Raw genomic sequence first — 27,519 nt, forward strand, 5'->3', positions numbered from 1 at the left:
ATAAAAAAAGCAACACATCAAAATCGACCCAATCGAGATTGCCTTTGTAAGGAAATGCCGACAGGGCTTTTCAAGAAAACAGCTGAGCCTTAAGCCAAGATTTCCAACGATGGCGCACCAGAAAAAGAAATTCTTAAAATGGGGTCGTCTTCAATGTTTTTCGCCAACAGGTACATATTGATTGTGATCCAGATTTGGCATAGTACTGGCGAGGTCAACACAAAACGCTTTTTGATATAACAACTGGATTATTAGGCTTTGATCTATACCATGGGCTCTGTGATGGGGAAAATTCCATCCAGAATATTAGGATATCAGCTGTGATGGATATACAGTGTTACACTCTTTTTATATCTGACGATAAATAGAATCTCTATTTTGGGTATTGTCTGGATTGCCTGAATGTGATACATATTCTTAGAGGTTGCTTAAGATTTCTTGTTGTTGTTGTAGATGAGACATGTTTTTTCATTTGATGAAATTCTTGAGAAAAATGAGAGATACGGTAGGAAGATTGACGTTCAAGTACAAATAGAAGATAATATAGATTAGCTTTTTAATTAGGAATATGCAATGCCAAGAGTTCAAAGTCAGGTTCAGGGTTAGGATGAGGGTTAGGATATTGGCAGAAGTGGCATCTAGCATCATATCCATGGACAGTTTGACTTTGAAATCATCACTTTTTTTTTTTTTTTTTTTTGCTTTTGTCATGGACTAGAACTACATAGAACAGTCTTCATCATGCAACATAAGAAGTTTAGAACATGCACCCACCTACTTGAAATTACCTCCGAACAGGGACACTGTTCAGGACTACGCAAACAGGGGCATTGCTCTCTGACTCTCACCGGTTAACCAGGGATGTACACAAATTATACACAACTTTTTATGACATTTGACCTAACAACCAGGTACTAATTTTTGATCACAAAAAGGAAGCAACCTCTCACATATCAATTATGATAATTGCAGCACGTAGCACATTATCTAAAGCGGGGAATCGGGGATGATCCCTGATTCCCAAGAATTCCCCGGTTGGAATGGAGAGTATCACACTAACACCCCCTATATGGAGACGATTACAAATGCACACCCCATCACATCCACTTTTTATGGAGTGGCAATTATAATGGTTGAACCTCTAAAATTGACTCTCAATATCCATCACATTTCATCCATCTCTTTCACAGCTCACACGCTATCATTCCCCATATCTATCACAGTCCATCCATCTCTTTCACAGCTCACACGCTATTATTCCCCATGTGACTTTTAGTTACCCGATCACACTCTCACTTACCCTCATTTTTATTCCAAAACAAGAGGGATGTAACAAAGCTAACAATACACATTAACCGATATATACCAACACGCCATCAGGTTAATTTCCATCCCAAGACACAATTTGAACGCTGATTATGAGGATAAACAAAGTACTTGACTAGAACAAAACCAGGTTATATATTCAGTAAGGGGTTCAATTTGTATTCATTTTGTATGGCAAACTGGATTCAGACTAACACTGTATCAACACTCCAGGATGACAACGTGCCAGTAATCCTTGCCTTACAGCATGGCTCTGTATCACGCATATTTGTTTGGAGATGATACAATAACTTGCCTGGGCAGAGTAACTTGTAATGTAATTGTGAGACAAAATGGATACCCAGTAGTTTTGTATTGTTTTAGTTTACCAACCCTGTAAGCCATAATAAAGCTTCATCTTAAACTAATATACGAAAAAAAATTGGATAATGTATTTCTTTGCTGGTAAGTTCTACACTAGAGAAGAAGAGTCAACTTTTAATAGATAACAGAAAATACGGAAACAATAAAAGACTTGCAAAATTTACAGTAAGCATTGACATGCGCCTACACACATGAGGGCAAGCACACACCATCCACACACATATGAGAGTACACTTCGAAACCAAAGAAAAAACAAAAGATAATGTGTTCCGAGATACCACTCAGTGTAAATATAATACCTGAAACTAGTGAAAAATGATGACAAAATGTGTAAATTTAGGGCAAGAAGCTACAAAAGTGGGTTCTAAATAAATAAAAATGCAGAAATTTGGATTAATAAAAACTTGAATTCAGGGAAAATCTTGGGATGTGTCATCTTTGTGTGTTAAGCTGAGATGAAAAAGGAAACTATTATATAAAAAAAAAACTATATTCATTCACAATCTACCACAATTGTCCTCAAGTAAAATTGAAGATGTGAGAACATTTTAAACTCGAACGCATAACTGCAATTTCAAAGTGAGAATCTGAAAAAAGGTTATAACATTATCACGATTAAATGAGTCATTTAATTTTGCCTTCAAATGCCTACCTCTGTCTGCCAACGATGACAAGTTCCCAAATGCACTTGGCACTTTGGCATTTACACAGAGTTGTGGGTTAGCAAATATAGCTAACCCACCATTCCAGATATTATCCAAATACAAGATTCACACTACTAGATTATCACCCACCCCCATATATTCACTGCAAAATGACCCTCTTGAATTGTTCTGCTAGCGGCAGTTAAAGCCTTCAATATCTATTGTGGTTTCTAACTTTTAAATATAAACCTTTTACACTCAAATTCTAAAAAATTGATTTTTTTTTAAAACAACTGTCGTTGTCTCCCACCCAACACCAACCTGCTAAAATGGACTTGTGCGCTTGAAACTCTCTGCCTTTCACGCATAACATGACGTCGCTGAAAGCGTTTCTCTCCCACATCGACTGGAGGTCGTCGGCTAACCGAGCGTCGGGTACTTTGAGCTGGGCTTGACTAGATTGCCCTGATATGTTGACGGAATCAGCTACCACACTGACCTGAGATGATGATGAAAGGGGAAAAAATAAAACCGGTTGCAGAAAACTTGCCTCAACATGTTAGTTACTATTACTATACACTTCTACTCGCTGCAAACTCATTTGGCAAGTTTGTACCAAATACTGTTGGCTACATTACATTCATTTAACATTTAAAACTTATAGCCATGTGCAAAAGACAAACTTTCAGGCTTAGCCAAAAGACCTGCTGTACATTATCTGTTCCGGTTTCAAAAAAATAAATGATTCTAAAATGTAAATTAACTTACTCAATGGATTATTACAAGATTCTGGGGTTTTCTTCTTTACACAATACTGAAATGACTTATCACTAGTATCAGATGCATGCATGCATCCAAAGAAAGACATAAACAATACCTGAAGTGATATGATGATATCTTTTAAAGAGTATGTGAAATATTCAAGCAAAATTTGTAGTACAAATCAAATTATTATCATTTCATTGGTCACAATATGCTAAAAAGTCCTAACAATTGTGATGCAGCACATCAAAAGGGAGGACTTTGCAGATGAAGTCAATTTGAGTTCAGTGTATGACATCACATTTGCCTAAAATGATCAAGGCATTCATATTTTATAAGTGAAAAGCATCCCAAACTCTTATTATTTACCTTAATTTTTTCTGCCTAATTTTAATCTATATCTCGAAAAGCACTATGCCACATTTGATGTGCTGCATCACAATTAGACCAGCCTCTCATGATATTACAAAGCTGATTGCAAGGAGGTCGTAAGTGCTTCTTTATCACTATGCACTAAAACCATCTTGCATTCAATGGAGATTAAGACTTCTTTGAAATCACTGAAAAACAATGAAATATTAACTAAATCTGATCACATTTTTCAGTCTTCCTCAAGTTCCTCAAATCACATTTTACAACATACAACTTATTTTGTTTGACTGTAGACACATATTCATATCTGAAGGTAACTTGTCTCCTGAAGTGCTCTGTGTGCCCTGAAAATTTATACTTAAAAGGGGAAAAAAAGGAGAAAAAGAACGAAATGCACTTACTTCACAAAATAGAGTTAGTTTGTCATCCGGTAAGAGGCCATTAGCTACGTCCATTAAGAAATCTCGTCTAATGAACTTCTTGAACCCCCAATCTTTACCCTGTACAAATCTGTAGGCTCTTTGACTCTCTGAAAGAATGAAAAGAAAAACAGGAAATATTACACAATCATTTATTGGAAATTTATGTATGACTTATCAGTATATGGGAGAAAATCATAAACAGGCATTGATACACTAAACTGACTCTCTGAAAGAAAGAAAAGAAAACAGGGAATATTACACTATCATTTATTTGAAATTTATGTGTAATATGACTTATCAGTATATGATAAGTCATATTACACATCTCGGGATTGATACACTTAAGCCTGATTCATACTCCCATTCACGATTTTTCATATAAGATCTTACAGTCCAACCTCTCTTATCTGGCCATGATGGGACCAAGCATGGGCCGAATAAGTGAAAAATCTGGATAAGTGAATTATATGTAATTCTGCATTGAATGTCTGAAAAGCTAACATTGAGACAGCAAAGCATTACTCAAAAATTTTGAGTGGGGTAATAACACTGAAAGATGGTAATTGAGGGCTTTTTGCCACATAGTTATGGCTTTCTAAATTTATGCTTGAGTGCATGAAATCAAGCTCTCAAAGCATTAAAACATGTTTTTTCTATAACGATCACATGTCTGGATAACAGAGAGATTCATATAAAAGAGGTCCGGATAAGGGAGGTTGGACTGTACTTGCGATAAAACTGATTTGTATTGACATATTGACTTGTATATATGCGATAATGATTTATCTTGGGGTTGTTTCGCTGTTTCAATCAACACTTATCATGCAACAGGCTTTGTGTACCCTGAAAATTTATACTTTGAAGAGGAAAAAGAGAAATAATAAAAAAGGGAAAAAGGAGAAAGAACAAAGAACAAAATGGAGAACGGGTTAGTGTAGTGGTTTGGTCTCACCACTGCGGCACGGGTTCAATTCCCCATGTGAGTTTGGTTGCCGAGTGGTTTCCATTCCTTTAATTTAGTAGCCTCTGTAGTTTTATTATTGCAAAGGTTGATTTATTCCTGTGTCTGTAGATTGGGAGTATGAATTGGGCTTTAGAATACTATTATCAGGATTGGTTTCTCAAGCTGGATGATAAATGTTACATAAATGATAAGGAGTTAGAATTCCCACAAAAGATATGTCCCCAGGAGATACAATACTGAGAATTTTGTATAACACAAAGGAACAAAATTGACTTACTTTTAAAAACAGAAGGACATATTCATAGAAATAACAAGAACTAAAAGAGCATTGCGGTGTCGCATATTACTTGGAAATAAAATATCTTCCTGTTTTAGGTACATGTTGAAGCGATTGATAATATTTCCCCAAAAATTTTGCTTCTACAAAATAAACTGTCATATGATTCAATTATTCATTAGCTTGTATGATCGAAGATGTTACATGATCAATTCTTAATTATCATGATATTTTAAAAAATCATTAAAATGCTTTAAAAGCCACAATGTAGCATCAGAACCAATGAATTAATTCAGTAAGTGTCACAAGTGCAGTTTTCCTTAGTATTTCGCAATTGGCAATATAAGTGAATCTTTAAAATAGCAAATTATTGATTCCCTGAACTTTTTTCTTTAATGTTGGGTCATAATAGTCCCAAACAAAAATGTTTGGTAGACTCATAACGGTGCGATCTTACCTTTCCGATGTTGATTAAGATACTTCTTGCATCGATCCCGAGATGCGGAAAAACCAATAGTCATTTTGTCCCACATAAATGAATAAATAACAAAAACCCCGATCCCCGGTGGACTCACCCAAAAGGTGACGTCACACCATATGATAAATCCCTTATCCGACTTGGGATCCCCTACCGGACCAAACTTGTAGGGGGTGGCGGGGTCGGGATAATCAACATCGGAAAGGTAAGATCGCGACGGTTATGAGTCTACCAAACATTTTTGTTTGGGACTAGACTCAGTACACCGTCGATCTTACCGTTCGATGTTGATTAAGATACTTCTTGCATCAACATCTGAAAGATCGATCTAGCAAGTAACCGGCAGATGGAGGTACAAGATTGGTCAGCATCTGATCAGGGATCGGGAGCGGGTATAAACGATGGTTTTCGCGAGGTCAGAAATATTTTCCCCCAACGGAAAAAAAAAAAAAAAAGACCACGCGATCACAGACATAAACCTCCTTACTTAATAAGTTTGGTGGTTAAGAATAGCGACACTGGTTCTTACCATGCTGAGTATTCTGTATAGTCTGAAAACCTGGTACCCGTACACCACCGTATTATGATCGCCGAACAATGTCCCGGTAAACCTCCGCCCGTCTCTGATTACTAACGTAAGCGGAAGTATCGTAGAGAAGGGCGAAGGTGGCTTCGGGACACCGCCTGCTAGATCACCTCAAGGGACAACCGAACGGTAGACCCAAGAGGATGAGATAGCTCGTGTCGAGTGGGTCGTGGAACGCGAAACCTTCGCGATCCCCGGACCCCACCAACACCTGGACCAGCCATTGCGACAGCGGCTGGACCGAAAGGCTCTGTAAGGGTGATGAATGCGGTCGTGAGTCCCTCGCAAGGCTTGTGTTCGGAAGAAATAGTGCTGCAGCGCCTTATCGGACACCCCAGCCTATCTTTGGCTTCAGCGAACCTTGCCCAACCCTGGGGATTGGAGAGGGACGAATGTCGGTATGCACCGCGCCCGTTCGTGATCACGAGAACAGAGCGCCCGAAACAGTGTCGCTCCAGTGTTTGTGAACACGGAAGCTAACCTCGAGACCGTGTGCAACTCAGCACCGCCGTCCGAAGCCAACGCCAAACCGGAAAGCCATCTTGAGAGTTACGTATTTAAGCGTCGCTTTTGACGGAAGGTCAAAAGGGTGACCCTTAAAGTAATCTAAGACTGTGTTGGGATCCCTTAGGAGGATCACTTTCCTTTTTGGTAGACACTCGTTGAACATACCGTCGAGGCGTAGACTAATAAGGTAACCATCGGTTATGATAGTCGACCCGTCTCGAAACCTCGGTGAATGGAGAGGACAGCTGACTTATAGCTGGCCCCAGTGGCCCGCTGAAGTCTTGCTTGGAACTTTTCTGTCAGAAACTCTGGAACTAGCAGCACAGAGGCTCTAGCGGGAGAGCTATTTGTCTCATTGCACCAAGCGTAGTATGGAGCCAGACTCTGGCTATACGCACGGAGGGTAGACTTCCGTCTAGCCCGGCGATGAGAAAAACAGCTTCTGATGAAAAGTATCCCTCCGCTGCGCGTTCCCTGGTAAGGGCCATGCAGCTAACTGCAGGTGCTCTAGTGATAGACTGGGTACCTCCGCTCCGGGCATCCGGAGTAGATCTGGTACCTCGGGAAGTGCCAGCGGCCTTGTCGCTAGCAGAATGACAATGCAGTCTTCCCACCCGATCTTGGTCACCACCCTCATGAGTAGTGAGATCGGAGGGACTGCATAAGCTGTCATCCCTCCCCAGTCTATGGACAGAGCGTCCACGGTGAATGCCTGGGGGTCCGCGACCCTTGAGCAGTACACCGGCAGTGGATGATTGCGATGAGATGCGAACAGATCTTTCGAGGGGTGGTACATCCCTTGAAGATCGTCTGAGCGACCTGCGAGCAAGGGACCATTCTGCTGGTCCCGACACCCTTCCTCGTGACAGATTGTGCGCGAGGATGCTGGTGACGCCCGCGATGTGTATCGCTCTCATCGTAATCTGCCTGAACTTGCACCACCCTATCAGGTGTCGTGCATGCAGGCTCAATCGTGGTGTCCCGGAGTCCCCTTGTCTGTTGGGGTAGGCTACCACGGTTGTGTTATCCGTCAGGACAACGGTATGTGATTCCACGATCACCTCCTCGTGAGCGAGGGAGGTTGATGTGAAACTCTGTCTCTATGGCCCCCATAGGCCCGAGGCGGAGTCTCCGTGGATGTGGACCCCCAGCCCCGTTTTGACGCTATGGTCGTCACTACGTGACATACCGGGGTGCAGGAAACCTGACACCCTGGGTCAAATTGGGCTGATGGGTCCACCACCAGAGTTCCTCTCGCGATCTCCGACAACGGAACCGCGAGGGATATTGGTGACGACTGGGCCTGCAAGCAGGCTAGAAGGTGTAGATGGGTAAGCCTAACGTAGAAACGGCAGTACAGGACGAGGTCTACCATACTGGCCATTAGGCCTACCACCTTCATCCATGCCACAGCGGGTTTTGCCCGAGACTCGGCCAAGAGTCAGGCACACCGCACCATGTTAAATCACCCGCCGGGTGAGAGCACGCGAACCCCTCCGTGAGGGTGATCTGGGCCCCTACAAATAGTGGTGTCTGCGTCGGGACCACGCTGGACTTTTTTGAGTTTATCAAAAAATCCAGGGTCCCGCACCCTACGGACTATCAACCCCATGAGACTCGTAGTCTTCAGTGGAGTGCGTCCGCATATGAGCCACACGTACAGGTAGCAACTGATGTTGACACCCCTGTGCTTCATGCACGCTGCCACCGCTCTGACCAAGAGTGTTAAACACCCTGGGAGAGATGGACAGGCGGATGGCGGTATCAAAACTGGTAATTTTGATCCTGTACCTAGAAGCGCAGATGCCTCCGATCTTGAGAGGCGATTGGCATATGCAGATAGGCGTCCGAGAGATCTAGCGATGCTGTTCCCATGCCCCTGATGGGGCAGGCTAGCACCGAGGCGAGAGTCCCCATTCTGAACCTCTTGAGCCTGAAGAACGTGTTCAACAGCCTGCGGTTCCGGATGGGGCTCCCGTCGCCGGTCTTCCTTGGAGCCAATGGCTCCAAGATCACCCGTAGAACGGGGGTAGAGCCGGGACAATCGCCCGCTTCGTGAGAAGCTGTGTGATCCCTGTCAGTAGTGCCCGGCGCTGGGGGCCGTCTGACGGCACTACTGTGGACCTCTGAAATGTGCAGGCGAATGTGGGGAGACTGGGTTGCCAGTCTGTAACCCCCACTCACCACTGACCATACCCAGGCACTCAAAGAGATGGTTTCCCACCTCTGGGTGAAAGCCATAAGCGGTCGTCCACTGGGAGATCCCCTGTGGAAAAACGCTGAGCCCCCAGGAATGCTCTGCCTAGCTTCCCTTGGAAGAGCGCTTGCTCTTCTTCGGGCTTGCCAGCTGTTCCTGTGCTACCCTTGCGCCTCCCAGAAATGGGTGCTACAGAGGTAGTGGGCTCGGGTACTGTTGGTGGTGCACGGCCTGCTGAAGTCGGAGCTCCTACCCATGGTAAGGGCAGTTTCCGACTTCTTCAGAGTGCTCCCGTTGGTAGCTTCTTTGCACGGTCCTCCACCGTGGCGCAGAAGCATCCAAAGAGAAAAAGGACCCTGCCTTTCCATCGCGTTGAGCGATTGGAGTGGCAGGCCCCACCCCGGCGCTGAGTGGACACGCTAGGGCCTAGGCCAATGGGGCGCTCGTTGAGACCGGGTGTCAGCACCGCTAATAGGCTCACCTCGCGGAAGAGCTCAGATGTTGTCTGGCGTGATACGCTTGAGCGACATCTGGGTCCCTCTCGGATCCCCTCAGGTAGGTCCCGTGGTCCTCCGCGTTACGCAGAGGAAGCGTGCAAGCACGCGGCGTCATAGCTCTACTGAGCTCGACAGCCCCACGATATCTACCCGTGAGGTTTGCCGGGAATGAGAGTGCAGGCGTCCCCTGTGAGGAAGCAGCAGCTGAGCATCCTACTGAAAGGATCCCCTGGTCCTCCTCCATGGACTCCCCCTTAGGGGGTGTCCGGAGGAAGATCAGTCCTGTTGCTCCCCTCGCGGGGCAGCGGGGGAAGGAGATTGTAGTGATGTCACTACCGGACTCAGCTTCCGACTCTTTCCCTCGCCCACAGTATCCGTATCATGCTCCGATGATGACGGTAACTGAGGACGGGCATCTGAAAGCGGGTAAGAAGGCATAACCACTGTGTGGCTCGCCGACTACCTGCCAGCAGAAGAGGGAGTACTCCCGCAAGACCCTGAGGTATCCGCCATGGCACCACTGGGTCCGCATGCTCTCGCAGCCGTCGCCCTAAGCGCTAGCAGCACGGGCCTACCCTGATCAAGATCTGGGTTAGCCCCATGCCGGCTGGCCTGGTCAACAGCTGATGTTGGTACTGCGTGGCCATCGCTGGCGACACTTGCCACGGTGCTAGGCCGTGGAAGAAACACCCTGCGGCGGGTACCACGGGGCATACCCAGCCGGCAGCTGACCCTGAAAGGATCCGCCACCAGGGTAACCCCATGGTACTGCAGTACCAGCACCGCCCCCCTTGTTGCCACAGAGACTGTGGCGACTAAAGCGGTGCTGCGGATACCGGTGCGGTATCAGCGTGGGTACCCTTGAGGGTTCCCAACTGTGGACCGCTGTACCCTCGCCACACTGCGTTCCCTGTTTGGGGATCAAGCTGTGTGCTGGCGTGTACCGGCGCGGTACTAGCATGGGTACCCGTGAGGGTTCCCGGCTGTGTACCGCTGTATGCGTGGTTCCAGCGTAGGTGCCCGTGAGGGCTCCGGCTGTGTACCACTGTACCCATGCCTCACTGCGTTCCCCGCAAGGGGAATCAAGCCGTGTGTATGAGTACCCGCTATACCGGCTGTCCCTTGGCTAGAGGGAGCTTGCCTAGTACCACGGGTAGCTGGCGTGCATACCCCGATCAATCACCTCGCCACCTGAATAGGCAGCGTCAATCAATGGAGCTATGCCCTGTTGATTTGACAGTGATCGATCAAGAGAGGGTAAGTGACCCATTGACGATAATGGATCACCCACGCTCCGCTGGCTCTCGAGGACATAAGTGGGTTGTTGATCAGCTAGGCTGTTCAAGCTACTTACTGTACCCTCTAGAGCTTCGCCCAAGGTCGCTGTGTGTGGCGGACCACTCACGGCAGCTATGGGCGGGTGCATAGCGGCTACCACTGAAGTCAAGCCGTAGCTCGGCTTTGTAGCTGCCACCGAATGCACCTGGGTCGCTGTCCCGTGAGAGACTGCGAGCCCAACCCCTGAATAATCGCCAGCCAGTCCCTGTGGACAGCCAGCAGCTATTCTAGGGCCCAGGGTATCACTCGGCGGTCCCGCCATGGGCGCTGCCGTGTGACAACCCCAGTTGGTTCTGCTAAGACTACACCCACAGCGTTAGCAGCGGTATCGTCTCTGCTGAACCCATGCATGCTAGGGTTCAACCCAGGCAAGCCCGGGTACCCTTGCATGCTGCCCGTCGCTGGCTACTACTGTGGCTGTTTGAGCCCGTAGATATGCCTGCAACAGACGGGTGTCCTCCTGCTAAAACCCCGTGAGGATTTTTGGCTAGAGGACTGGTATCCTCCTGCTACAAAACCCGCTAGGGTTTTCGCTGGTGGTTACCGCTCTGCTGCCTGCTACTTTGCTCCGGACGTATAGTCAGTGCTTTCGCTGGCTGCTGAGCCTTTGACGCGCGCTAGCAGTCCCGAAGGAACCGCCTGCTTGTCCGGGACCGGAGCCCCTTAAGCAGACCTGCCATGACCCATAGGGGCTGTCACAGCAGAATCTACCGTGTCGACTGGTATCCTCCTGCTGCAAAACCCGCTAGGGTTTTCGCTGGTGGTTACCGCTCTGCTGCCTGCTACTTTGCTCGAAGTATAGTCAGTGCTTTCGCTGGCTGCTGAGCCTTTGGGCCGCTTAGCAGTCCCGAAGAACCGCCTGCTTGTCCGGGACCGGAGCCCCCTTAAGCAGACCTGCCATGACCCATAGGGGCTGTCACAGCAGAATCCACCGTATCGACCTTACCAGTGCCCTTGGTAGATTTCTTCTTCGTCTTATGGCGATGATGGAGCCTATCCCAATCGTCAAGCTGGAACTCGGAGAGTCCTAAGCAAAAGAAAGACATCTAGAAGATCGTGAGCACTCCCTGTGGGTGAAACAGAGCGGGTGTGGGTCCCGCTCCGTCACCAGGGAAGGGCAAGCCCGACAGGGCCGAGGCGAAGCGAGGAGAAAAGGGAGGGGGCACTACCCCCCCCCCCAACACGCGACTCAAGCCCAGTAAGCAAACCTGAGCACGGAGGCTGGTCGCGAACGCTAGTGGTAAAGTAAGGACTGGCTAACTTTATTACTAAAATGTCAGGCGGGTCCCTACCAATCCCCACCGTATGAATATCTGATTAACTTTCGTCTTATCGGACGGTAATGAAGACATAACGATAGAGTAATCACCCTAACATAGCAACAATAACCTACCGTACATGAAATACAATGTGTATGTACAAACATCTATTGTAACTTACAGGCTGCAATGGTTGTTTTACGTGGGAAACAAAATGAATGGCGTCAACGAAGCGGCCATTTTGAATTGCTCGTGTGTCCCGTATACAAGCGGAGGCACGATATGTAGCTAAGTTTTGGATCGTTTTTTGTCACTTTTTCGCCAGAAAATGCCGTCAAAACTATCCTCAGCGAACAATACCGGTTTGGTTTTACCTAAGGTGTGAAACTACAACCGTATATCTCGCCCTTGGTCGAGAAATTGATACACAGTGCTATGAACAATCGATAAAGCACGCGTCTGTGTCAGTCGGACACCAAGGAGGATAAGGGGCGATTATCGTGGTGTGACGGTCACCGCATGGGTGAGTAGAATAGGGGGATCGGGGTTTTTTTGTTATTTATTCATTTATGTGGGACAAAATGACTATTGGTTTTTCCGCATCTCGGGATCGATGCAAGAAGTATCTTAATCAACATCGGAAGCGGTAAGATCGACCGGTGTACTGAGTCTTGAACCTTTTGTGCATTCTATGTACGTTATTTGGCATGGATGCTTGTCAGACATAATGATGATTATATTACTAATCCATTAATTGTCTCTGAGTGCATTGTTGTCCATGATAAAAGATCAGGTTGTATCGATCCCTTAAACCTGTCATTTATTTTTGTTCAAAACGGTTGCAGATATCCGTCACCTTCAGTGTGCGGATTACTTCAATACGGATGGACTGGTTGGGTGCCAAATAACATTTTCTTTTAAGTATTCGGAGGGGCAATCATGCTTTAGGGCTGCACCATTAGATATTATTGGGGGCTAGGGAGTTAGGGTCAGGCAGAATTCCTTTTTTTTGCCGCTGAAGGCAGCAAATTTTCTTTTTCACTGCCTTTCAATTTTTTCCAAGAAACTCCCTAGCCTCCCCGATAATATCTAATGGTGCGTCCCTTAATATCATAGAAATAGTACCATATGTAAATCAATATTACTTTGTGCTACAAAAGAAAATGTGGAAGCCGGTGTGGACGATTTTCAGATTGCTTTAAATTTGAAACTGATTTTGATAACCCAATCTAAAGTTTGATTCACGCTTTCTAGACAGTGAATGCATCCTACAAATCTTGTCTAGATGGTGAACTTGCCCTACAATATCAAATCCATCATCTGCCATTTGAGGATACACTGGGTAACACTTCTTAACACCCAATGATTAATTGCTACACATTAGTAAGTACCACTTTAATAACTTTACAAATTCATGGCACAGATTCCTGACAGAGGAGATATCTCACCCTTCCCAGAACCCTTTGCAACATGATACATCACCAGGATGATCACCTCCTATTAGGCCCCTAACAGTCAATTTTGAGTTTCCCGTCACAAAATTTCTGAAAACAAGTGAGGTAACTTTTTCATTATTCATTATTCATTATTTTTCTGCCTTTCATTATATGACCAACATGCATGTAAAATGTGTTGTTATTTGCCGCTCACTCACTTGAAGATGGATGTTTAGCCCAAATGAGATTCAACAGTATATTAAAATGAGTCTGCAAGGGTGACAGCAAAATGTTTGTTTTGATTTTGATTTTTCCACAAAAAATAAAGGGTTATTCATAATTTTTTTTGCACATATAACCAGTTTTTATCGGTATTTTTTGGAAAATCACAATAATGAATTCAAGTGAGGGTCAGAAAATGAAGTGAGGGCGGGTGACGGGAAACTCAAAATCGACTTTCCTTGGCCTTACTTGGTACACGGTCCATTTGTTTGATGATCACCTCCTATTACTTTGTACACAGTCCATTTGTTTTTTTAGTTGGGAATAGACTGGCTAAACACTTGGTCGATAGTCAAGAAAAACCATAATTTACAAGATCTGGATGTGCTCAGTTCATTGAGGTAAGTTTCGTCACTATCGACCCATGTTGAAAACTGGATTGCAAATCAGTACAGAATATTGAAATGGGAGCAGTCAGGCCACGACGCAGGGGGGTGCACCCCAAAATTTGGAAAAAGTATACAGGTTTTAAAGCTTTTTTGGACAAAAAGCTCCAAATTTGTCCACTTTTCACAAAATTGCCCCGGAAAAAAGTCCACTTTTTCAAAATCAGTACCCCAAATGAAATCCTGCGTGTCACAGGCCTGGGAGCAATGCATTGTGGGAATTTCTTCTCTGGATTCCTGAGTGCTTTAAACTTTATACAGTGCATGCCAGTTGAGCTACAGACATGCAAATTCATCGTCATATTTCTTTATATCAACATTTCTTAGTTGATGCTATTTTTATACACGTGAAATAGACCATAGTATCTACCGTACCTAGCAGGGTCACAAGTTCACTTATATTCAATAAGTGACTCTTTGAACTTTTTTTTAGTTTATTATATTGAATTACAAAAATAATACCCACAGTAATAATATAAAAAATAAAAATTAAATGATGATTTTTTTTTTCCTGTATTGAGTAGTCAGACACATTGTATGGTAAAGCTTAAAAAAGAAAAAAAAACTAAGTAAAGCAGTCTCACTTATCATATTCTAGAGTGATCTAGTATGTCACAGCATTGTAGGAAAGGGAAATTAAAAAGGCGTTCATTGGTGTTCAATTATCAAAGCACAATGGGTGGACAGACACTGTAATGTGCACATGAAAAATAATGTCACTCAGCCAAAAAAAAGATCTCACTTTTAATGGCACGGTTTCTAAACCCCTGGTTCTAAACCTCCACCAATAACGCAATAAAAGGTAATTCTATGAATATACATGTAAGGATTACAGAACTGTGCCTGGATACATGAGCATGTTTGCGACACTACGTGTGTCTACTCTGCCTTCATGGTCTGGTTCTTAGTCTACATTCTGAGTGCAATTTTTCAGGAATCAAAACAATGTCCTCGTTTTCTGCTTCTCAATTTGCACACTATAGATACTTCATGTCCCATTTTCAACCCAAAATAGCACTAGGGCAATTAGTGGACTTCCTATGAACTTTGCCAATCTAGTAACTAGATACATTATATATTTATCCACCAGGAACACTTCTCTTTTTCTCTTCATAAGATTGAATTCATTGCGTTGCCTATTTATGAGACATGATCTGATCCATTCAGATTAAAGGCAGCAAGACATTAAGATACAGGCAATATAATACACAATGGAAAATGGCATTATAAACCTTTAGTTCTTTGCAACTAAGAGCTTTAATAGTTCCAAACAATGTTATAATGTCCATTGCATTATTTTGAAAATTGAGATTGTGATATAATTTGAGCCCATACATATGTATGTAAAAAATACATAATTTGGTGTTTGTTTGAAATTCATAGCTCCCCTGATCTCTGATAATAAAATTTTGATTTCCAGAAAGTGTCAGGAATTTCTAAACATGATGAATAACAATAGCAGTGCAGTAAAAGACAAGAAATATATTATAATTTCAATTTTTTCTGTGTTATTTAATGCAACTTTTTTGGGTGATATAATCCTATTATATTTAGCATTATGTTGAAATTAAGCATTAAAAAAAGATGAATTTTCCAAAAATGTCAAATTTTGGGAAAAAGCAATTACGGTAATATTATAATATTGCAAAAGGTTTGGCTCACATGTTAGTAGGTTTGAGGTCTCAACCCTTTTGTACTATTAAACTAATATGCTCACCAGACCTGAACGATGAACCAATTATTACTTGGTAATGGTAATGGTCTGATTCTCAGTCTTTAATGAAAACAATAATGGGAGAACAGAGAGATACCGTAAACCGGGGCTACTTTGCCACATTTTTTGGATGTTGTGGTGCGCCCTCTTTTTATGTTTGCATGAATTGTTACATATAGGTGTTATTAGGAAAGCTATATGCCAGTGCATTTGGCATATGTAGTATGAAAACATTTGGGGCACCCTGTGTCCCATTAAAAAAAAAAAACATTGGGTGGCAAAGTAGCCCCATGGGTCGGGGCTACTTTGCCAGACCTATTTTGAAGCAAGTTCAACCTTTGATTAAGGCTTCTTTGCCACCCTTTGGGTCTTTTAAATATAACAGGAATGACAAAACACCTATCTGAACACATAGAATTGTCAATACATTGGGTGGCAAAGTAGCCCCATGGTACTGATGTGATATGACCTGAAATAATAAGAACTATTAGTATGGATAACTCAGGAACACCCTTTGAACCATTTAACTTACAGATTTCATTCTGGTTTGAAGGGTATTCGACCACTGAGCTATACATCTATTCAAAACTGTCAGTGTAACATATGAATTAGGGTGGCAAAGTTACCCCGGTATGGGGTGGCAAAGTAGCCCCCAACACTTCACAAGGCTGTGAGGGTACAAATCTACAGGTTGAGGGTTTTGATATTTTATCTCAGTAGTAAGGACATAATAAAGTATCAAATTATACATTGGGTGAATTTGTAAAGTCAGTACTTGCGGCTGTGGGGTCGATATTTCGCAAAATATGAAAAACGTGTAAAAAAACCCCAAATTTTCAAAATGATTTTCCAAAGTTACTAACCACCATATACATGAACTACTTATGTACAGGTATATGGCATATAATGTTTTCACATGGGCAAATTGGAATCCTTGTGTTATTTTTGTGTACTCTGCACTAAAGGCATATATCATTTTACCGGTCGGGTGGCAAAGTTACCCCGGTAGTGGCAATGTAGCCCCGGTTTACGGTACTCAGTATATTATGACTGCTAAGAAAATGCGATTTTGGGAGGCCAAAAAACCCAATCTGATTTTCAAAAAAACACAAAAATCCATAATTTCCCCCCGATTTCTAATCTATTTTTTTGCAGATTTAGAGCGTCCCTGGACCTAACATCATGTGCTGCCATCATTAAAAAATAGGGGAAAAAAACTGTCTTTTTTTTTTTTTAATTCAGCGGATTTGGAGAGTCCCTTGTTTTGTTTAGATTTTTCCCAAAATTTAAAAAAACGCATTTGGAGCCAAAATATGCAAATTGCGCTGCAAATAATGCAATTGCGTATTCTAAGCAGCCCTACAGTATTTGGTTCCATGACAAAGATGAAATAAACAAACAACAAGCAACATGTATTTGTCAGGGTTTCCTAATCAACAAACATATTACAAACAAAACAAAACAAAACCAGACAAATAGCAAATAAATAAATGAACAAAACCAGTCAAACAAATACTACACTGTGCGCCTGAGGCAACAATAACATTTATTCTGCCTTTACAGTCACACAATCCCTAATTTTGCCTCTAAATGCAAACAAGTGAACTCTGTTAGTTTTCTATCACACACATCAGCATCAAAACAGGTCATGGCAGGACTTTGCTCTTATTCTTTACTCCACCAATTCCTGATGCAAATTGGCCTCGTTTTACATCACAATTCATCTATAATTGATAAGAAACAAGATCTGGTGTTTTGTGCTTTGTGACAAGAGCTATAAGAAGCGTACTCAGTTGTGAAATGGCTGCTCCGTGGATAAACAAATAGGACAAACAAATTGTGGTTTATTATACTTCCTGAGCACATTTTCATTAGATCAAAAGTATGTGCAAAATGACACGTTCTATTCAAGAGCAAAATTTACACTCGCACAATTTAGCTGCTGTCCAATTAGGGGTGTGATTTTCGGGTAATTTTGTGCCGGTACCCGCCGCATTTTTCGAGGCGGGTAACGGCACCAAATGCAACAAAAAAAAAAAAAAATTATTATTTATTTATTTATTTATTTTTTTTTTTTCAAAGTTTTTTTTCGGTTTTGTAGTGTCTCTGGACCTAGACCTAAATGCTAGGATCATGGTTGACCTAAAAAAAAAAAAAAAAAAAAATTGAATTTTGCACATTGTTTTGTAATTTTAATTTGAAAATTGATACATAGTTTTCATGTCATACTCTATTAATGATATCAAAATGCATTGAATTTTTTTTATTTTTATATTTCGGGTACCCGGGCAGGGAATTTCCTTCCCGGGTAATAGGATTATCGGGCGGGACTCGAATTCCCGGGACTCGCTCACACCCTTATGTCCAATGCGGAATGAAAGCCCTACGGTATTGGCATGTGATTTTCCATTTGCCTAACCTGGGAAGGCCATAGAAAATTATTTGATTATCGCTCGAAAAGTATGGTCGGCCGTCTATCCCTGTCTGGGACCCTGTGAAAGTTTGTTCGGCTTATAATATTTTTAGACGAAAAAATGAGACTCATAACATAATTGATATAGAATGACATGCACGCTGTAGGGAGCAGGCACTTATACTAGTTGTGTGTTGCGTAATGCATGACTGACGTGGTCTTGTGTGAATTTACATGAACGTAAGTTCAGACTCGAGCAATTAACAAAAACCAAATAATTTTTGCCTATTATAAACCGAACAAACTTAAGTGCAACATCTATTGACAAAATCGGTTACTTGAATGATCAAAGTTTCTTCCAATGGTCAATAACCAATAGTCGATATACATTCCATGCGGATGTCAAATTTGCTTAGATATTGCAGTATTATATGCATGTGTAGGTGTAAGTGAACATTTGTTAATTTTTGGAATATCTACACTATAGAATTGCCATCCAGGCTTCAAAATATTTGTGGTCGGCAGGTCTGAGCTACAAATGGTCGAGGAATCCTAACCAAACAATTTCTTTTCCACGGTCTTGAGATGAAGAGAAATCCCACTTTCCTTCCCATAGAAACATATAGGGTGCACAACTTATAAGTTCCCCCTACATATTTTTTAAAATAAATCGAAAACTATTTGACGAAATGCAAACCTGTAAAATGATATGGGTAGCCTTATTTGTTTTACACATGTGGACCAAATTTTAGCGTCCACACGTCATTGCGTTCAGTCACAATGGTGCATTATGTAAAAAAAGGAGACCGTTTTAAACAGTGTTAAAAGTTGCATCTGAGTCCATAGGACTCAATTCTCAAACAATACAGTAGGCCAGGGATATTCATGTGTTTGTAAAAGAAAACTTAATCTTTGGTATTCTTCTCTTTCTTCTTGAAAAGCAAAGCAGGTGTTTGATTCTTTTCTTTTTAATGATAAATGTCTGAGATGGATGGGATATGTACTGCAGTGAGAATAGACCACATCACCAGTAGTTCATCACATGTGAAAAGTCACATTTTAATAATGCCGCGTTTGCCCGAATTTCTTCGCGGTAGAGCAATAGGTTTGCTGGATGAAAATGTACCAGTGAAAGAAATTGCTCGTCGTATGGGAGTTGCGCCTAATGCAATTCGAAAATTGAGAACAAAATTTCAGTTGGGACCATGTTAAAAACCTTGTCAATGAAAACACAACACTGCAAGAGCAATCCAACATGTATGGAACAACATGGACCAGCAACGGGTCCGGAATTTAATAAACAGCATGCAGCGACGTTGCAATGCACTTGTCAACAGTGCAGGAGGACACATCCCCTACTAAACATAGACTTTAAGTTTTATTTCCATTACAAACACATGGACAGGCCTAACATACTGTATTGTTTGAAAATTGACTCCTATGGACTCAGGTGCAACTTTTAAAACTCCCTCTTTTTTTACATAATGAACCATTGTGGCCAAACGCAATGATGTGTGACACTACAAATTGGCCCAGATTTGTAAAACTGATAAGGTTACTCATAACTTTTTACAATTTTACATTTCGTTAAATAATTTTCGATTTATTTGAAAAAGCATTAGGGGGAACTTATAAGTTGTGCACTGTATATAAACAAGCCCCGTTCACTAACTGCAATGCCCCTCGAATAGCAAGCGAAGCAAGCAGATCTTAGATTATCATATAGGTAGCAGAGTCCAGATCAGAGCCTGTGCTACAAAACACAGTTTGTTGAAGGCCCATGCTAAAGTTTGTTCAGCTTAAATAAGACGGAAAAAAAAAAAAGACTCATGAAAAAAATGGTCCACACCTCTGTAATGCACTGAAAAAAGTGGCACTTTTTGTTGCGTGTGTAATTTTTGCACTTTGCCAATTTGGACCTACTTCACTAAATTCTTAAATTCATAATTCTGAGTTTTCAAACATAGACCTCCATAAATATATTTACACATTGCAGAAAAGAACATATGTGTACATCCATATCAAAACGATGCACTTGTCGGCTGCTACATGTGTCTCATTTCACATAATAGCTAGGAATAAATACCAGACTCATCTCAAGTGGAGGTCACTTCAAATCATCCCCAAGTGACATGGTTATGGAATGTTCTCTGTATTTATAAGCCATGTGACTTGGGGATGATATTTAAAGTGACCCCCACTTGAAATGAGTCTGGTATTTATTCCAAGTTATTATGTGAAATGACACACATGTAGCAGCCGACAAGTGCATCCTTTTGATATGGATGTACACATATTCACACATTTTCATTTTAGGGCTCATATTGAAATTCCCTTACACAGGAAGGTGTGCGCCATCCTGCAGCTTTCCTGTGCTAGCCTTCATTTGTTAAAATCCTGGGCAGGGTGTATCACTGATGCATATAATCCATCCGTTTTATGACCAAGCTTTCCTGAGGTGCGCGCTTAGCGAGGGGAATCCTGCCTTCTTTCTGTGTGAAAACGTGGTAGGGTATTTCAATATGAGCCCTTAACAGTATGTGCGTTGAACATGAAAAGTGTGCAAATTAATGTCCCACAAATATATCTACTTTAACAGCAATGTATTGAAGAATCAGGTTAGACGTGATGAAATCCATTCCTTAGTTCCATAAGATTTGCCCAATTTATATTGGCAACAACTGGTAAGTCTCCAAAGGCATCGATATCATGTGATTCCTTAACCTCATAAGATTTGAGTGTGAACAACCAGCCCTATATATATATAACACCACAATCATAGAGAAATAGGTGGGGTCATTTGTAAGAGTAACTTAATTGAAGCTACGGAGCTACACGTATACATGTGCCATTTTCAAAATCGAACACCAAAAAATTCTCTACTCCCTATTCCAGAAAAATACAGCACTAATTTTCTTGGGATTAAAAAGTTCTGCCAAACGAAACATCTAATCCTTTAGTTAGTCCTAACTGGTAACAAAAGTTAAAATTCACTATTTGGCCAAATTTATGAATTAAAGAAGGATTTCGTGATCCAAGCATCCTCTTCTGGTATACCAGATCGAAATTCAAATTTGACGATATTTTTGCTAAACGAATTAACCTGCAAGAGATTTTTGGTACATAAATAATAGCCAGAGGTTTCCAGTGATATAAAAATCTCAACTTTTTTTGAGAAAAGTGGGGGGGATGAGGCTGTGGATCACGAAATGCCCTGTGACATGTTTCATTCTTTAACCAATCATTTAATTAAAGTAACACAAAAAAGTGACAATTGGAGCAAAATGTTGGCATATACTTAAGATTTTGAATGCTTAGACTTGTTCCAAGTCTTTGATTTTTGTGACTCAATTGTCAGAAAACATGCTAAAAATGCATGTTTTTGGCTCTTTTTGCAGGTAATTAGTAAAATAGTGAGTGCATTTTTTAAATCTCCAGTTAGTACTAAATGAATGATTAGGATTGAGCTATGTTTCATTTGGCAGACCTCAATAATATTTTTTAATCCCAAAACATTAGTACTGTATTTTTCTGGAATAGGAAGTACACCTACGCAAAATCACTATATGCAATTCTCCCCATCAGAGAGCAGCAACGGGAGTAAAAATTTGTTTTTTGGTACCAAGTTAGGATATGATATCGCTAACAGGTCAGCGGATTGAAGCAGCCTATCTTGTTTCGCATTAACTATTAATCTATGCCAGCATAAATGCAACACGATTCCATCATCATGTATGGTGGGAATATAAAACCATGAGATGAATACATGCATTGTCTCCCGGTCGCCTCGCCTTGCCTTGCCTCGTGTCTTCCCTGACTTGCAGTCTAGCTACATAATGTGCATGCATGAATGCGACCATAAACTGACAAAAAAACAACTCCAGAGAACAATACAATCCACAAAGGAGAAAAAAAAGGCAAGCATCAAAAATTCATCATTTCTGACATACACTTGAAGCCTTGCCAGTTGATCGTAGTGTCTGAGTTTTGAGTGTACGTTTCAGACTTTTCAAACACTTTGCTTACAATTCCCTGTACCGTGCATCCCCTCAGCTAAAAAAAAAAAAAGAAAGAAAAAAGCGCAGTGATTTATAGTGCGCTACGCACAGGCACAACGCCTAGACGTTGATCCACAAGCCTCAGCACACTTTACAGGTTGTCGCTGACCTCTACGGCCCCACATCATTCCATAAACCATTTAACAACTATTCAGGGACTTTGCTGCTTCAAGAGCGCACACCCTAGACATTCCACAAATAACCATCGCAACCAGGATCAGCTCCCCGAGTTTCGTACGGGTTACAACGAGACAATAGCAGTAAGTTCCTTGTCCAAGGGAATTTCAAGCTAACTCAATTTTTCCACGAGGCGTAATAGGCACCGCCAGGGTTCGAACCCACAACCTCTCGCACCATAGTCGAACGCCTTATCGATTGAGCTAACTTGACTGCTTATTAAACATCAACAACTTTGATGAGTTCCTGAAATTGAAAAATTCATTTTTTTTACGAATTCCTGTACCCCTTCAGATGATTAAAAAAAACCTTTTGTAATTGTGGTCACATTCAACAAAATGTGAAATAAGCTCAGCAGTAATTGACTTTCATGAATTTCTCAAGCAAACCAAACACAGGCTACAAAATCTTTGTTTCCAATACTTAGAATCAACTATTGGATATTGTTATTTCACTGCGTGGCAGCGCATCATTTTTCAAATATTCTCCCACTACAAGTTGATCAGACATACAGGAATCAGAAATTTAAATGACTTAAAAGTTTATTCACCCAAGATTTTATTCTTTTACAAGAATAGTTTAATCCAGTTTGAATCTGATCCAAACATAACCCACTCATATATGATCCACATAATATTACATTTTCAACAAACATGACCTGTTTACACAAACATTTTTGAAAGCCAGCACAAATGGCTGTGGGGTGTATAAGCACAACAATCACGCTTCGCATATCACATGTTGCTACCCTTATAACCAAAATCTAGTTAATCCAGATTGAAGTGAATCAAATAGTCACATATGCACAGCCCAATGCACCCGCAAAACAATACTTTCCAAAATAAATGTATTGCGGTAATAATAATTGTTTATCCTGTATGTCGATGAACGCAATGCCCTATAGTGAAGCTTAAAACAGGATATTGGGGATCAAAATCACACATAGAATTGAAATTGAAAACATTTAGAGATGAAATAGGCATTAAGACACGACTGAAAGAAAACTTGTCAGGCAATGTTGTGTGGTTTGACCTTTTTTCTGATCATGATCATTCAAGAACATACTATTTTTTTGTACATTTTCAGATGGCTACAAGCCCAGACTGTCTGGTTATTATTTATATTAAGTTCTACCATATTAACCCTATGAGAACTACCTGCCGATTGGCCAAAAAAAAGTTTTCATTATCAATTGGACCAATCAGCAATATTGTTAGAATAATTTCACCACACAAAAAAATTGGGGTGAATAATTTGCAAAGCTCCATTCTGATTGGGGATTAAAATGAAGATTTCATGTAAATTGACCAATCAGAGGCAATGTTAGATTGGCAGGTAGTGCTCAGGGGGCTAAATGCAGTCACATTCATGTTAAACCAAAACCGTATGTCCTTTCCATCCTTTGCTATACAAAGGACATTTTGCCTAAAAAAAATCTCACTTCTTCAGAAGTTCGTAACTTGATCCCTCACTTGACTATGTATATTACTAAACCAATGGTTCATTGACATTATGTACGTGGGAAGTATTCTCACCCTCATTTATTATTAAAACACCAGAAATGAAGACAATGACACTTCCTAGCACATACAACATGATTTAGAGTCTGAAACATACTCATCTATCAGGACACTGTTCTTTAAATCCACTATTTGCATATTTATAGAACAACCTTTGGAATATGTTGTGTGCAGAAACTCACACACCACATTTTGAGGTTAAAATGTTAAGCTATGATTTTTGACTTTTTTTACTTAAAATGAGGGTTATTGAACTGAAATGATACCAATTTGAACACAAAGTGAGATTGAAGCCAAAAATTCATGGGAGAAGAATCTGCTAAATTGTCCCATGAGGTCATTCACACAAATGATTTTTCACAATATCACACCAATTTTGCCATCAAAAATGGGTCTAACGACCCATGAAGAATACCTTTTGGGGGCAGTTTTGCCGCATCCATTCCCAGCCGGTCATTACACCTACATAGGGATAAAGCACCACTGTCTGTGCAAGTTATCACTTTTATGACATCGTATATGATAACACTTTATGTAGCAATACCCTGAGGTATTCCATCAGCTTGTTTATTGATCCCACAACACTCCCTATCAGTGCTATATAAATCTGTGATTTGTACAGAAAACGATTCCCCACAAAGCCAATTCAATATTGATCCGTCAATATGTCCTTACTTCCCCCTACTCTACTGAGAAGAGGAAAGCGCTTATTCCTGGATGAATGCTATTGATTTGTCCAAATGCCCCTCTGTGGATTACTAACTATGTATACTGCTACATCTTAACAGGCAAATGACCTCGCTTTTTTTTCCTGTGTGGTTTGCATCCAATGAATGAGCGGACTTTTACCCTTGTCGCAAAATAGCGGTCATGACACATTTCTTGGGAATAGGGTACCTGACGCACATTCATTTGCAATGCAAATATTGTGTCATTTTTTTCTTCACTAGACTAGGATATCGTCCTGCAGCAATTCATGACATATTCTTGGTATGGAAATGTCAAATGTGACCCATCAAACAAAAGAAATCATATGTTGTGCAAAATTACTTTTCATTTATTTTCCCTTTGACAGGCTGCGGTGTATAATGTAATGGTATTGGACTTACAGCCTCTGAGTTTATTTCCATGAACATTTTGTCCCTTTAGTGTCACAGTCTAAGCTGGGTAAAAAAAATATGTTTGATTTTCCTTTTGAACTGACCCCAACTAAATGCCCCACTCTAACATATTTTGACCAATCCTAGCTTAGAGCCCCCTCCCTCCAATGACTCAAAACAATTTTAAGTTCTATTGATACAAATGTACCTCCCATTTCCTGTCAATTTTCAATTGTGACAGTTATCGACCATACGCTACAGCCATCATTTTATCGACCGATTATCACATATTATGTCAAGTTTTTGGTAGAATATTAGTTTCTTGTTGCTAATGTTCGCGTAAATTCACATAAGCGCAAGCCACTCATGCATTATGCAAAACTAGGTGCTGCGCAGTGATATCAATCCATGATGTTATGAGTTTTATGTATGTTCATTTAAATGTTACACAAAGGTAGACTGAATCTGAGGGCTGACACTACACTGGGTTTCAGAGAAAAACGCCAATTCCTTGATCAGATTGACGCGAGCGCCCTGTTAACGCAGAGCTATGTGTTCGTTTCAAGGGCGCCAACCAATGATTTGACGCACAATCGGTCAATCAGATTATCGGTCTGTTGCTATGATTGTCAGACGATTGAATCAGCCAATCAGCACCCCACTTCCGTGTTTATGTTCTGCATGCTCTCAAAATGTAAACAACTTACAAGTGCCGTTCTCCTCTGACAAAAACTGTAGGACTTGTTTTCAGGGACTTTCAATGCATTGTAAAGCTTGAAATGTGGTCCTGGTCCATATTAGGTCGGTGGTTCTTGAGTTGCAAACTTACCCATTGCTTTGGTCTCTCTCTCTTGGCATTGAGTATTGAGAATTTGAATTTGGCTCTGACTTCACTTTTGTTGCATGATACTAGTAGCAGGTAAAGGGATAAGTAGTCTTTGCTTTCTTCATCTAAACCTTTGGGATTAACACGCAAACACCTGTGAACCAAACAAAACAAAATTTCATAAAATTAGCAAAACATGCAACAAAAATTAGGAATACAATTTTGCATATATATATTCTTTCGAAAAGTTAATATAAATATTATTCTACTACATTAATGTAACATCCATTCACACAATCGGGGGAAATGTGTGTGTGTTCATGCATTTGGAGTGAGTGGGATGGATATGTGGTGTGAATCTGTATAAATCCCATCAGCACGCTGGTGTATGCAGCCGCAGTATATGGCGGGGGTGAACATGTCGAGCGCAAATCGTGATCATGCCAGCACGCAGCAATAGAGCCTGATTGTAGTGTTATTGTGTATGTGTCTATGTGATATGAAACAATGTTATCTGAAAAAACCATCTTTCAAATTTTGTCAGAATTAAATTACAAGTCTTGTTATAGAAATTAACTATCCTGTGTAGGCCTAACAAGATTATAATGCAAATTTGTTTCCACATTATCCTAGATGTACATGTACCATACTATTCGAAAAGTCAATCGAATGATGTTATCTGAATGAGGCATCTTGCTCACAGCCAATTGACACAAGTATGATTCACTATTAATAAATTCAACTCGTTTTTTGAACTTCATAAATCTAACAACTTAAGTTACAGCATTTGTAGGTGGATTGCTTCCTGTGTGCTTTGATAACAATCAATTGTCTTCACCCGGCCAATGACTGCGATGAAAAGACGCTTTCATTGATTCATTTATAACTTCTATTTGCACACCAAGCACATAATATTCCTCAATAAGACACTTCTATAAATATCTGTGTGCAAAGGTTGTGAATATCTATCTGAATTATCTGAATTGCTTATGATATGTATATTTTTACATTTCAATGGGATATCACCAACAAGGGCTTAGGCAGTCAGCCGCGTAGGGAGTGTTTTACACACCCACATTTGTAAATACATACCCATTTCTTGCCCACATGGCCTAAACTTTGTACACAAATCTTTAATTTACACACCCAGTTTTTTGAATTTACACACCCAAACCTTCAAATCCTGCCTAAAGGTCCGTTCATACTACCACCACACTTGCGATGCGTTGCTTTGCGATGCCGATATATCGATTACTTTTGCCGCAACTCAACGCAACTCGTCGCATTTCCAAGTTAAAATGTATTTAACTTTACTGCGATATCGCAATGCAGTAGTTTGCAGTACGATGCAGTGCGGCAACGCACCGCATCATAAAGCACCGCGTCATCGCAAATGCGGTGGTAGTATGAAACGAACCTTAAGGCAATGATCACCAAACACAAACATTGGAAGCAGTGTCCGAAATAAGGAAAATATGGTTGTCCCGAGGACAACTAAAAGCATAAATTCTGCTTGTCCTCAAAATGGTTGTCCCCAAAATGTGTCATATTTAAGAGGTAAAATATAGTGGTTGTCCAGAGGATAAGTAAATATCTCAATATGGTTGTCCCCAGT

The 27,519-nt window shown here is 41.3% G+C and overlaps 1 protein-coding gene across 1 annotated transcript in view; it reads right to left on the reverse strand.

Annotated features, from left to right (window-relative positions):
- Positions 1-27,519, reverse strand: part of LOC140139773 (speckle-type POZ protein-like) — a 113,359-nt gene that overhangs the window by 15,669 nt on the left and 70,171 nt on the right. The window contains 4 exon segments of the mRNA XM_072161519.1: positions 2,655-2,832; positions 3,869-3,996; positions 25,908-25,928; positions 25,931-26,058. Of these exon segments, the coding sequence (XP_072017620.1) occupies positions 2,655-2,832; positions 3,869-3,996; positions 25,908-25,928; positions 25,931-26,058 (455 nt within the window).

The sequence above is a fragment of the Amphiura filiformis genome, chromosome 1 (assembly GCF_039555335.1).
Source record: "Amphiura filiformis chromosome 1, Afil_fr2py, whole genome shotgun sequence".
Taxonomy (NCBI): Eukaryota; Metazoa; Echinodermata; class Ophiuroidea; order Amphilepidida; family Amphiuridae; genus Amphiura; species Amphiura filiformis.